The 13,940-nt window shown below is 39.6% G+C and overlaps 3 protein-coding genes across 3 annotated transcripts in view; 1 reads left to right on the forward strand and 2 right to left on the reverse strand.

Annotated features, from left to right (window-relative positions):
- LOC134813480 (nucleosome assembly protein 1-like 1) overlaps window positions 1–4,812 on the reverse strand; it is a 62,892-nt gene extending 58,080 nt beyond the window's left edge. The window contains exon 1 of the mRNA XM_063821278.1: window positions 4,787–4,812. The gene's annotated coding sequence lies outside the window, so the exon portion shown is untranslated. The remainder of the gene's footprint in view (window positions 1–4,786) is intronic.
- Window positions 230–13,079, forward strand: LOC134813479 (uncharacterized). The gene is made up of 5 exons (XM_063821275.1): window positions 230–289; window positions 542–734; window positions 11,041–11,164; window positions 11,310–11,462; window positions 11,667–13,079. Exons 1-5 carry the CDS (start codon window positions 252–254, stop codon window positions 12,428–12,430), a joined length of 1,272 nt encoding a protein of 423 aa, XP_063677345.1. The 5' UTR covers window positions 230–251; the 3' UTR covers window positions 12,431–13,079.
- A 59-nt stretch (window positions 13,080–13,138) lies between these two features.
- LOC134813482 (calmodulin-A-like) lies at window positions 13,139–13,865 on the reverse strand. Its single transcript, XM_063821280.1, has 2 exons — window positions 13,530–13,865; window positions 13,139–13,399 (listed from the first exon to the last, which is right to left on the reverse strand). The coding sequence occupies exons 1-2, from the start codon at window positions 13,839–13,841 to the stop codon at window positions 13,238–13,240; spliced, it is 474 nt and encodes a 157-aa protein (XP_063677350.1). The 5' UTR covers window positions 13,842–13,865; the 3' UTR covers window positions 13,139–13,237.
- Window positions 13,866–13,940: the final 75 nt, after the last annotated feature.

Consider the following 13,940-nt stretch of genomic DNA (forward strand, 5'->3'; position numbering starts at 1 on the left):
GCATACTCGAATTAAATCGTTTTTGGAAGTCTATGCCTAAAATGCAAGTTTATGTACTTTGATTATAATTTTTTATTTTGAATATTATTATTAATACAAAATCGAGTTTCAATCTTTGATTTTCTCCGAAAAAGCTTAAATATGACAAACACCGGAAAAATTTACCTCAATATCTTGTCTTGAAATTAACTTCACATTAACTTTGTGTGTACCTTCATCCGTCTCTGTTAGGATAGTGATATTTATGTCTTATGGTGAACAGAAGGCGAATCACAGAGTCCCAGAGCAGGTGAGAACATTTTCAGTATATTTTTAATTTCTCAGAATCTAATATCTAAATTCAAGTAATCGACTGCCGCCTTGTAACAGGCAAATATGTCAAGGAATAAGTTGACTAGTGACTCGGAGACTCATCAGATCTTATTAGAATGAGCTTATAACCATTGTCTAATAATAACGAATAACATTCTTAGATCAGGGGCCATTTTCTACAATCTACAACTTTTATCAGAGCTCACAACTCATCAATATACTAAATCAGGGTGGAAGTGCTGAATGAAGGTAAGATAAGGAAGAGAAAACACCAAAAACCTGACAGGTGTCATCGTGATGATGAAAAGGAGCGACGCAAGAATATAGCCGAGCAGTTTGAAATACTCAAATCGTTCCTGCCCGAAACCAAAAAGAATAGAACACGGCAGGAGGTTCTGAGTCGTACTCGCGAACTCATTTGGGTTAGTAGCCATACTTATAACCTAGTTAGTATACCTCATTTTTATGCAAATAGTCACCTAAATTTAATCTATCTTCTATATATTTGCTCAAAACCTAAAAGCGTCAAATGATTAACTTTATACTATGATGTTATTAGATGCTTACATCCACTAAGAATTTAAGATCGCTCAAAATTGAAGATCACCAAACGAAACTCTGATTTTACTGAATTGTAGCTTATATACCATCTTAGTTGGACGAGATTGAGAACTGACGTTTGAAATAGGCAGAGGGGCGGGCATGATACGTAACATATATTAGGTGCTTTGTGCGTGACAGAACAAGTCAAGTATTGTGTGCGTGACTGATTGTTTTGCTTTAACAAAGTCCACTGATTGAATCGATCTAACTTCAAACTTATTTCTTACAATTCTAGCCGTATCTTCTTCTCAGGAAATGCAATTTCTTTTAAGCTCAACACAACACAATTTAAGCAGTTCTGATATGATTGAGTCTTGCACAATCTTAAGAATCTTCGTGGTAAGTACTTAAAACGCTAAGGATAGTACAAAATAGCAAGGAGACTACTCAGGCTACGTTGCCCTTGTCAGTATCTTATTCTTTATAATGAACCGTGAAGTCACTGTTTGTGTGCCTATACATTATTCGCTTTCAGTTTCAACTTTAGAACTTTATGGTGGGCACGAAATGGAGGGTTCATACAACTGTTTGGAGGGCGAGAAAGTTTTCAAGGCCCGGCTGGGTGGTTAAAACTTTTAAAAACGGACTTTTTTATTTTATTTTATTTTCCAAGCAGAACTAAAAGTATAGTGCTGACGACGGGAATACTATACTGGGGGGGGGGGGCCTTTTGGGGCGTTGGCCCCCCCCCCCCCCCGGGGGGGGGGGCCAACGCCCCAAAAGGCCCCACACATATAAAAAATCCGAAAAGGGCCCTAGAAATCGGGGCTTTTTGGGGCCTTTTGGGGCCTTTTGACCCTGACCACTATTTGATAGTGTTTATGGACCATAATCTCCATGTAAATACACTCAAATAAACATAAAAGTACTGTGCAAGTAGTCAGATAATATCATTAAAGCACTTAGCATATATCAAACTTGATGAAATTGAAGTTAATTCTAGGGCCCCAAAAGGCCCTACACATATCGAAAATCCAAAAAGGGCCCTAGAAATCGGGGCTTTTTGGGGCCTTTTGGGGCGTTGCCCCCCCCCCCCCCCTATACTGCTTGTTTGTGTAATATACAGCCTGTAACTCCGCCTATGCCGGTTCTTAACTCCATTTGTAACACCAAAATGGAGGTAAGCCCGGGACCACAATGCTAGTGCACTACTGAAGAAGACAAAAGAATCGAGATTGTTTTCCTTCGAATTCCTACACTAGTCATTGACTCTCTACGATAACTCTTTGCTTGCTTTGATGAAACTCTTAAGTAACAGCCTGTATAATGTATATTGGATAATTCAATGGAACAAACCTTATATTTAACTGATTTTTTTAACAGTTATACGAGCATGAATGTAATACGATTCCTCAATAAATATACAAAGCAAAAACAATATAAAAACGTGTGTACCTGGCCGGACCTTGACCCGAGGAATAAATATGCGAAATCCAAAGAATAAATAAACGATTAACAGATAAAAGAGACCTAAACAAGCCTCTGTTGTCGAATTTACAGAGGTAACATTTAGATTTGTTTTAAATAACTTTACATCAGAATGTCGAGATTGATCCAAAAGGGCCTATCACCTATGGTAGTTGATACCTCATGGAACGATGTATTTTGGTTGCCGATTCCTAGTAAGCCTAGCGACATAATATATAAGGAAAGGCGTTTCCCTAAAAAATGGTATGAGTATTTAAAATTTCCAATCGATTATATAAAAAGAATGTCAAATAGAAGGAGAGTTTGTTTAATCTACAAGCTAATCAGGAATATAATATTGACAGGTATTTTATAGGCCACGTTTTCATTACAACTTTACAAACAAGCTGAATCTTCCATAACGATTATGATTAATGAGTTAATAAATAATCATACCCATCGGTTCAATCTCGACGCAAGGTGGTCTAGAAATTGACACGGAACTCCGCGTAATACTGACACTATTTTTCATGAATAGCACGCAAATAAGCTGAATATTTTATAACAACAATGAATTAATCAATAATCATACGCATCGGTTCAATCTCGACGCAAGGTGGTCTAGAAATTGACACGGAACTCCGCATAATACTGATACTACTTATCATAATAATATCATGAATAGCACGCATTTGTCTTGAAATGGCCCCGTTATACTTATATCTTTATATTATATGTGTGCGGTAGTAAGTTAGATCCACTTAGCAAATTGAGGGGTACTGGGGACAATTTGATATCAGAAATGACTCATCACGCACCGGCTGGACTTCCTATATGCTATTTAAAAGCTGCATCTATTAATCTTTAACTTTTACTTGTTTTGCCACGTGACGTCTGATATTGGTCCGCACCTCCAATTGGATTAGAATGTTTTTTATCACGTGTCAAAATAACCGGACAATTTTAGTATTGAGACTTTGAGAGTGACGTCAAACTTTTACGCATAGTATAGGCGTCCCCTGCTGACTGCTGTTTGAAATTCTTTGTAAAATATAGTAAAGTATAGAAAATATAGGGTAAAATATAGTAAATATAGGGTTATTGTTATTGTGTCACTGGTTTCCAAGGGAAGGAGTTCGAGCTTGAATTTGAAAACATGAGCTTAGTTTTTGCTATCATAGCATCATATCCTGGAAGATAAATTTTAAAATGTTTTGACTATAATGTCTAAATTGTCTACAGAAAATAAAATACCTCATTATAGACACCAAAAAGAGGCCGATTAAAAGGTTTTAGACCGAATAAGTAACTAAAATTGATCACTGTTTTTGGCTATCGGGGGAATTTATTAAAGAAAATCTACACGACCGAAATATAAGCAGAGTTCAGCCAGATCAACTATAACACGGCCGTAAAAAGCTGACCGTGTAAAGCTTGAAATTGCAGCGGAATTCCACTGTAGGCTTAAAATTTCGAGGCCAGATTTTCAAAGCTGTGGTTTAGATCCACATAGCCCGAGGTAAACGTTGCAGTGGGCATTGAGCTAGCTAGCATCTAACTATCTATTGTTATCAACAATCAACAAATTGCTGGGATGTTGAATTAACCATTGATGGATGTATGGCGTGTTTGCATTATACATTATATATAACTAGCTTTCCTTCGATGTAAGCAGTTTAACTAACTGATGAGATGACCAATTATTCAATGGTAGCGAAAAGTAAAACTTTCAAGGCTACAAATTTCGAAGCCAGCTTTTCGAGGCTGCAGTTAAGATGCACACAAGTTACCAACTTGAATTATTCAAAGGGCGGCTTATTTACATTGTTAGGCACAGAACCACTGCCCAGACCCACTACCCAGACCCACTGATCAGGCGCCAGGCAACTTTCCGAACTTAAATTTTACAACACATGCACTTTGTCATTTGTCAACTATAGGTAACTACTAGAGGTAACTACTACAGGATGTACTAAAGGTACGAATTGAAGTATATTCCTACTCTGTAGAGAGTTGCTAATCGGTTATTTAAGTTATGATTACTGGTTGCTGGTCTCATATTTGGTTATGTGACCAGCGTGGTATTAAAATGATAATAGGAGAGCACGAATATTTTATATAGCCTGCTCCTAACAGATGAGCAGGTTATAATAAATACACAACAGTGAGAACCAGTGTTGTTAGATAAAACAAATCTTATAAAACCAAGGCTGAAAAGTGAAAAGGTCCGTACTTCTTCCAATTTATGAACAAGCCGGATGATTACACCATGCTGTTGAAAATGATCTGACAGATTTGGTATTTTACTAGCTGATGATCATAACAGCTGGTAAGTACTTTAGTATTGTATTCTGGGTAAAATTATCTTTATCCCGGTTGTTGCGACAAGTAAAAATGCTCTTATTAGCTTATTAGGGAAAGGAGATTACTCGACGTTTCAATGTAACTACATCGTATTCATGATCTCAAATTATTTGTTATATAGTAGTGTTGAAAGTATTAAAATAATTTTTTAATACTTTCAACACTACTATATAACAAATAATTTGAGATCATGAATACGATGTAGTTACATTGAAACGTCGAGTAATCTCCTTTCCCTAATAAGCTAATAAGAGCATTTTTACTTGTCGCAACAACCGGGATAAAGATAATTTTACCCAGAATACATTACAACAATGCGACTCATAAATAATACTCCAATCCGGATTTTACATGTACTTAAGTATTGGGAGGAACTAGGAAGCAACTTATATGTAACATAATAAGACATAAAATATGTTGCGTGATCAGTAATCATGACATGTCACATGTCATGATTACTGATCATACCCTGTATGTATTGTGTACCATTGTGGACAATACAATGACAATATTACACTCTACTGACTAGCTTATAATGGTAGACATGACATCGGAGGTAGATTTAGGTGGTAACTGGTAGACAGTACCACATGTAGTGGGTTTCCTTATCGCATGTGCAAAAAGTACATAGCTTTAAACAATTTGAATCTTAGTTTGTATTTTAAGAACGAACTGTACCGAGAGTAGTCTTCTATTAAATAACTTCTATTAGATAACCTTTGACTGATGACAAACTATTACTAGTAAAAATAAGTGTTTAGTGGGCTAAAAATTTGTTCAGTTATTAGTATAAGTATAACTGAAGTGTCTCCATCAAACAAATGTTACTTCACTGACTGCTGGAGCTCCAATTCGTACGATCACAGACTTGTTAACAACGTGAATCATACTATCAAGGTCAAAGGCAACATTAACATATAAGTGCGGTAAAAGTTTGCGAATAGTGTGAACTAGTCCAACGTCAGTTAATGTCATTGTCAGTTAATGTCAGTTAAACTTAATGTCAGTTAATGTCAGTTTTGCCATTTTTCTCAAATAACTGTCACGTCGTTGCCCCGGTCCAAAAATAAATGCTCAATAGAATAAAATTGTATCAAAATGACAGTATCAGTAGCCCATCATGCCTCTGTTAAATAGAAAATAAGATAGACACCGACGAAGTTTAGTTTAAGATAAACGCCCTCCTCTCCTGTCTCAACTCATCACCCAATACCAAAATACCTCAACTTTATCCCTTATATTTATATTATACTCTGCAGTGTTTAAATGAGCGAGAGAAAATATCGATATGGGAGTTGTCAGTGCCCATAAACTATAGAAGCAATTATTCTCATTGTCTAAAACTAAATCTCATCTGTTCGTCTGCCAGTTCAGACTCGTGACCGGCGCGGCAACCGTGCGACCGATCTCAGTTCAACAAAAGCAACAAATGATTTCAACAAAACAACAATTGGGAAGGTCTATGTTCTGGACCGACACGACTCCATTAAATGTCAACCTGAAATATTTATAGATTGCATTTTGAAGTTTAAAATAATTGTGTGAGGCCAGGGAAACTCTACAATCTGCTCGAATCTGAACAGAAACTGCGATATACCCAATACCGCTCGTGAATTTCTTAAAATGGAGAAAAAAAGGAACGACGCAGCTCAATTATAGATTTTATTTATAGATTGCATTCTGAAGTTTAAACTAATTGTGTGTGGAGTAAAAGCTAACCAGGTAACTAAGTCTTAATCATAATGCAACCAATAAGGGATTTCATTGTGTATTTCAAAGTCTGTTTGTCGTAAACTTAAAGTAACCAACGAGATATTCCATGTGTTTTTTCTGTTTTTATGTGAAATCACCTGGGCAGTGTTAAGTACTCAATAAAAGTATCTTTGTTTATAAACAAAGAATCCTTAATTCTTACTCACACAGACATCACTGATTGGTCACTGGTCAAAAATTCAGTCAAAATTGTAAAATTTCGTTCAAGGAAACAGCAGAAACGTTTATATTTAACTTAATTTGACCCTAGAGCTGTATATTACCGTGTATTGTGTTATCTGCCGCTTACATTGCAAAAATATCATACAATTCACTTAATTATAAAGTTACTAGAAAAATCTACAATATTCTGCATTTTGGAGGTTTAAAAAGTTGGACTGACGTTAAATCTTAACAGTTAACTGGTTGGTTAATGGTCATCAGTCAGGTCGCAGTTTAAATAGGTGCTGAAATAATATTATATGCAATATGCAATTACATAACTTTAGCATATTCTCGGGCAGGTTGGGCAAGAACCACCCCAAAAAATATATAACCACTGCCCGGTAAGGTGTAGATTTTATCATCCACTAAAAAACTTATGAGAGTTATTATTATGATATGATGCAGGTTGTCGTGGGACCGTTTGATATCTCACCCCCTTGTAGTAAAGATTTAAGGTAATCTGTCGTAAGATTTGAAGCTTGACCTTGTGATCAAAGGAGGTTTTATTTAATGACTAAAAAGTCCGTGGTCACAGGGAGGTTATGATAGTATTCTTTGATAGTCACTTTTTATCGCATCAAAATGTATCCATCACAACCGAAGATACAGCCCATTGAGATGTAAGTCGCACTGAACACAACGTAATAACAACAAAACCGATCAAAATGTCGCCCCAAAATCGTTGCACGTGCGCGGTTCCTCCCACGTTACTATGCAACTTTCTATTTCTCATATAATTTGCACGTGGGTGGTCAAACAAACGTGCAAAGAGGAGCTTTTGAATTATAATATAGGATTAAAATTTAAAAGTAGGCAGGCAGATATTAGTTTTCTCAATTAGTTTTGGAGGTGTAGGGCTTGCAGATTCTAATACAGTTGTCCATACAAAAGTTATATTCGAAAACAGCCGAGAACGAACCTACGTGATCTATGACTAACAATAACCAGATGTAGTATGTATAGTATACTATTACTATACTCATCATCATCGCTTTAACCTAATGACGTAATAAACAATCTACTTGGCCATTAAAGTTAGCTTCACAAGTGGGGGGGGGGGGGGGGGGGGGTCCAACCCGATGTCCGATATGAGGGTTGATGAGGCCAAAATCGGAATCGGAAAAATCGGAAAAATCGGAAAATTGAGAAATTTTAGAGAATCGATCTCTAAAACCTCTCAGAAGTGAGGAAGTGATAAAAAACCCCTACATATGCTATACTGTTATGAGAAAACGAACTAATTGGACATTCCAATAGTATGTTTTATGTGTTTTTCCACTGCAGGGGCTAGTATGCTCACTACTAGTTGGAGTTGTCATGTACTCCCAGACCCGAGTGCTTTGGCCTCTTGACGTGAGATCGATTGTTTCTGCTCATTAATTTTATCCCTGTTACTTGTTATTATGTATTAGTACAACACTAGGGTTATATTTTGTGGTCCGGTCTTTAAACATACCATAATATCACTAGTACACTGCACTGCACCTTAAATGTATAGTCAAGTACATTTGTATCGTAACACATGCTTGGCTGGGGGATCATGTTTTGTGTCCGTTCGGTACCCTGTATTTTCAAAACGGACAAAAAGTAGGGCGGACAAAAACAGACAAAACATTTAGATGTCCTCCTCCTCCTCCTCCTAAGTCTTCCTCCTCCTGAGTCCTTCTCCTCCTCAGTCCTCTTCAGTCCTCTTCCTGACTCCTCGTCCTCGTCCTCGTCCTTCTCCTCAGTCCTCCTCACCCTCCTCCTCAATCCCCTTCTCCTCCTCAGTCCTACTCCCAGTCCTCCTCCTTCTCCTTCTCCTTCTCCTTCTCCTCCTCCTCATCCTCATTTCTCCTCCTGATCCTCCTTCTCCTCCCCATCAGGCATCAGTTCTCCTTAGTCCTCCTCATAGTCGTCCTCCTCCTCCTGAGTCCTTCTCATCCTCCTCCACCTCCTGAGTCCACCTCCTGAGTCCTCCTCCTGAGTCCTCATCCTCCTCCTCAGTCATCATCCTCTTCCTCCTGAGTCCTCCCCCAGTCCTCCTCCTCATCCTCCTCCTCATCCTCCTCCTCCTCATCCTCCTCATCAGTCCTCATCCTCTGTCCTCCTCATAATCGTCCTCGTCCTCATCCTCGTCCTTAGTCCTCCTCCTCCTTATCCTCCTCCTCAGTCCTCCCCCAGTCCTAATCCTCCTCCTTCTCCTCCTCCTCCTACTCCTCCTCCTCCTTCTCCTCTTTCTTCTCCTCCTAATCATTCCTCCTCCTCAGTCGTCCTCCGCCTCCTCCTCGTCCTTAGTCCTCGTCCTCTTCAGTATTCCTCCTCAGTCCTCCTCAGTCCTCATCCTCCTCCTCCTCCTCAGTCCTCCTCCTCCTTCTCCTCTTCCTTCTCCTCCTAATCAGTCCTCCTCCTCAGTCGTCCTCCTCCTCTTCATTAGCCCTTGTCCTCATCCTCCTAGTCCTCGTCCTTAGTCCTCGTCCTCATCCTCCTCAGTCTTCCTCCTCAGTCCTCATCAGTCTCATCGTCCTCATCCTCCTCCCCAAGTCCTCCTCTTCCTCAGTCCTCCCCCAGTCCTCCTTCTCATCCTCCTCATCCTCTTCAGTCGTCATCTTGTTCCTCCACAGTCCTCCTCTTCCTCCCACTCGTCAGTCCTCCTCCTCCTCCTTCTCCTCAGTCCTCCTCCTACTCCTAAGTCCTCCTCCTCCTCCTCAGTCCTCCTCCTCCCTCTCATCCTTTTCCTCCTTCTCCTCCTTCTCCTCCTACTCCTAAGTCATCCTCCTGCTCCTCAGTCCTCCCCCAGTCCTCCTCCTCATCAGTCCTCCCCCAGTCCTCCTTCTCCTCCTCCTCATCCTCAGTCCTCCTCCTCATCATCCTCCTCAGTCCTCCTCCTCCTCAGTCCTCCCTAAGTCCTCCTCTTCCTCAGTCCTCCCTAGTCCTCCTTCTCCTCCTCCTCATTCTCAGTCCTCCTCCTCATCCTCAGTCCTCCTCCTCAGTCCTCCTCGTCCTTAGTCCTCCCCCAGTCCTCCTTCTCCTCATCCTCAGTCCTCCTCCTCAGTCCTCGTCCTTCTCCTTTTTAACAGTCCTCCTCCTCAGTCTTCCTCCTCGTCCTCGCTCTCGTCCTCCTCCTTCTCGTCTTCCTCCACACCAATCCTGCTTCTCTTCCTCAGTCCTCCCTCTCCTCTTCAGTCCTCCTCCTCCTCAGTCCTCCTCGGTCCTCCTCTTTCTCCTCAGTCTTCCTCCTTTTCCTCCTCCTCCTCATTTCTCTTCCTCATCCTCCTCCTCCTTCTTCTCTTCCTTCTCCTCCTAATCAGTCCTCCTCCTAATCAGTCCTCCTCCTCAGTCGTCCTCCTCCTCGTCCTTAGTCCTCGTCCTCATCGTCCTTAGTCCTCGTCCTCATCCTCCTAGTCCTCGTCCTCATCCTCCTAGTGCTCGTCCTGGTCCTCCTCAGTCTTCCTCCTCTGTCCTCCTCAGTCCTCCTTCTCCTCAGTCCTCCTCCTCCTCCTCATCAGTTTACACAATTTATTGTTACTAAAATGTTTTTAAACGCATTTGAGTCTGTAACATATTGACATGTTACTGTTACTGACTCAAAATGTGCCCGAGAATTTTTTTGTTTAACAGAGTTTTACTCTCCAGTACTATGGAAAAGTTGTTACATGATAAATAAAGATTTTGATAAATAAAGTGATTTTCATCCCTTTTAATGTTATTGAAAATTGTGTAGACTATTCTTTGTATCTAACTGAGGATTGGAAGTTTGAGAAAGGACCATAGTCATTAACCGTGCTACCCATTTCTGCAGATAGCCTGTTACAAATTGTGGAGACAATTTAAATCAAAAGTTACTAAAGCGTTCGCTATTTGTTACGATTTCTTATTACCAACCGTACCTCTTTCAATTGTGGACCGGGGTGGATGTTTCTGTCAAACAAGAGTTGGTACGACATTGTGTTGTTTTTCGGACGAAACGATTCTTGTTTGGAACAAGATACCATTTTGGGGTTCTGGGACCACCACCAATCGATTTCTTGTCATATTTAAGTACAGAAATAGCTACCTATATCGCCTAGAAACCTCAGAGGGAAGATTTAAATTTTCCCGATTTTTCCGATATGAGGGTTGATGAGGCCAAAATCGGGATCGGAATGATCGGAATTGATCGGGTTGGACCCCCCCACAAGTGCAGTGTGCACGCTTTTCAGTATTGATATAATATCATGTGCCCTACCCTGCCCTGTTTATCCTGGGGTAAGGGGAGGGGAATTACATTTGATCATTCCTTAAAAGTTAAATCGGTTTTTTATTTTCGTACTAAAATATGATTTATCTATGTTAAGCACTTCTATACTAATTCTCTAATTGTTTCCGGAAACAGACCCCTAAATAGTTTTTTTTCAGGAGTTATGGAGGAACGAAGAGATTTTATCCTTGGCAAGTATTGATCAGATGGAAAGTAAGATAGCTGAACTAGAGAAATTAGTAGTCATGAAAAGAGACAAGAAGAGGCAACTAGAATCAATCAGTGAGTCATGTACAACTTGTACATTTTTAAGTGAAGACTTCTTAGTTTAATTCATTGGAAAACCTGGTCTACTTTTTGGAGCTCTGGTCTAAATTCTAGAATTTTTGACAAATATGACTGTTCAACAATAAATTCTATTCTACAGAGAGGACAGCAGCTGAAAGCAATGACTACACGTTGGCAGAAGAAGAGGCAGTGGAGATAGAAGGGGTAGTGGACACCACATCCCGTCTTATTGGAGACGATATATCGGAGCCAGCGGAGATTCTCACTGATGAATTAGTTAATAGGGGCGAGGGTAAGTGTGCAATCTCATCTCAATTCAATTCTACTGATTTCAAATTTTATCCTCAACATCGTGCTGAATTGTGTGCCCATTTTCCCTTATACTTCATCACATTACGTTTCAAAAAGTTATTTGAAGTATAATTTGCCAGTATACACTATTTCCCATCAACAAATTACATTATTTTGATGTTTATCTCACTTCCCGTTATCCCAGGCTACGTATTAGAAGAAGTGTTGCCTGCCGACCTTTACGAACAGCTAGTCTGCCAACAAACTAGATCTGGACAGCAGACCCCAAGTGGGGACTTTAAGATGGATCCAGATGATGCCATATCAGAGGCAATGAAGATAGTTCAAGATACGTTCAAGGTAGAAGAAATAAACAATGATGATAAAAATGAGTCTAGTTTTAGTGGAGATATCAAGGCACGGTCACCTGACGAGATAGTTGAAGTGGACAGTGAGGGTGGGTTTGAGAGGAGGTATTGTGGGACCCCCCACCAGGAGGGTGGGACCCCCCACCAGGAGTACAAGATGGGGGAGACCTCACAGGAGTTTCAGCATTTCAGTCAGGGTAAAACAAGTAGTCCGCTACAGAACACGGACACTGTTAATTGTGAGAACTATGATTATAATCTAAACGGAGCTGGCAGCGAAACCAGGACTCCAGATCAAGGCAATCCTTATTCTAAGTTCCCCTTAACGATGCCGCCGGCCCCCTATAACCATTACTTCATGCCGTTTCAACTGTGGCCCGCTTTCGTCCAGCCAGATCAACAAATGGCGGGTTTCCCCGGGTTCCCCATGTCTCTAGTCCCTAACCCTAGTTGTGCCTACAATAGCCTACCAGTTCCTATAACTAGCCCGCCAGCACGATCCTCGCTCGATCTGCTAGTCTCACCTAACCACACTGGTCAGGTTATCATGAACGATTACATGGTCTCTGAAGGGACAGCTAATGTTGATGTTGTCAACTGAAGGGTCATCTAATGTTGATATCTTCAACCAAAAGGACAACTTATGTTGATGTTTTCAACTGAAGATATCCATTGTTTTTTGTTAATTGTTTTTAGTCGTTTTTTATTTTATTGGTGATTATTATATTTCGTTAGTGTTACGCCAATATCTAAGTCATTTTAATGAGTACTTTCCGCTATGTTTTACTCTGTTCTAACGAGTTAAATTATTATTATTATTTGTGGTTTTTACTCGTTAAAATTATCTAAATATACCATAACTCCCTCTTAAATTCGTACTGTAAAGTAATTATTGACTCATTAATTCTTTGATGGGAGTATTTTCAATAATAAGGTAGTTCTATAATTAACTTTATTAAGACATTTTTTTGTGTTTGATGTTATAGGACGTATAATTTAGGGTTATAGTTAGTTTTCCTTACTGTTTTTAATTATGGATAACGTCTTTTAATGGAATTTTTCAAAACTAAAAGTAAACATCGTATATTATGTTGATATAGTTAAGTAGTTAATTTAACATTCATCGTTATTTGACATTTGTGTTTCAAGATTAGGTAAATGATAATTCTTAACCATGTCATAATTTCTGTAGACGATCGCGATAGTAATAATAAGATTACAAGGTATTATTTTCAATAAATTTATCAATATCTTTGTTACTTCATTCATCTAACAAATTGAACATAATGTCTCATTCTAAGCTTGTTCAATGAGCGTTTTCTGAATGTCATTTAGTGCTGACAGAGCTAGAGTCGAGTAATGCCATTTGCTTTCAGCAACTTCTCAGTTCTCTCACTTCCCTTAACAGTTACTTCTTCATCATCATCACAAACTCTTCACAGTCGACTTCACCGTCCCCGTCAACGTCAATCTCTCTTATCATGTCGTCCACTTCGTCGTCAGTCAACGCCTCCCCAAGATTCAGCATCACGTGCCGTAATTCACGCGAGTCTATCGTACCATTACCGTCCTTGAGTTGATCAGTTTTTAACATATTCAAACGATTTCATAAATTCGACTATCATAAATTGTGCATTAACGCGAAAATTGAAACATTCCATTAAACAGGTAGAAGAGTAAATATATTAAGTCGTCAGTACCTTGTCAAACATCCGGAAAGCTTGTCTAATGGACTCCTCGGAGCAGGAAGAAAACAACATAGCTATCACCGACAAGAGCATATTGAATGACACCTTGCTTTGCGAATATATGTGTAAATGTTTGAAAATCTTCTGCATCTCCTCTGGTGACGGATTGTGTCCCAAAGCCCGTAATAGAGTTTCAACACTATCTGCCCTGATACATTCCCTATCTTGTGGAAATAAATTGAACGCTTCCCTGATCTCTGAGAGCTGCTCCTCAGTGAATGATTCGTGAATCTTTTCAGTATCGTTGTCGGTCTTCTTGGACATAGCGAAATGAAAAAAGGGAACTAGAAAGCAGCGCCTGATCATCGTGCAATTGCAAATTCGAAATCGCTCCTTCACCAAAATTACGGGCCTGTCACAGCA

Source organism: Bolinopsis microptera, chromosome 3, assembly GCF_026151205.1.
Source record: "Bolinopsis microptera isolate Bmic1 chromosome 3, MBARI_Bmic_1.0, whole genome shotgun sequence".
Lineage (NCBI taxonomy): Eukaryota > Metazoa > Ctenophora > Tentaculata > Lobata > Bolinopsidae > Bolinopsis > Bolinopsis microptera.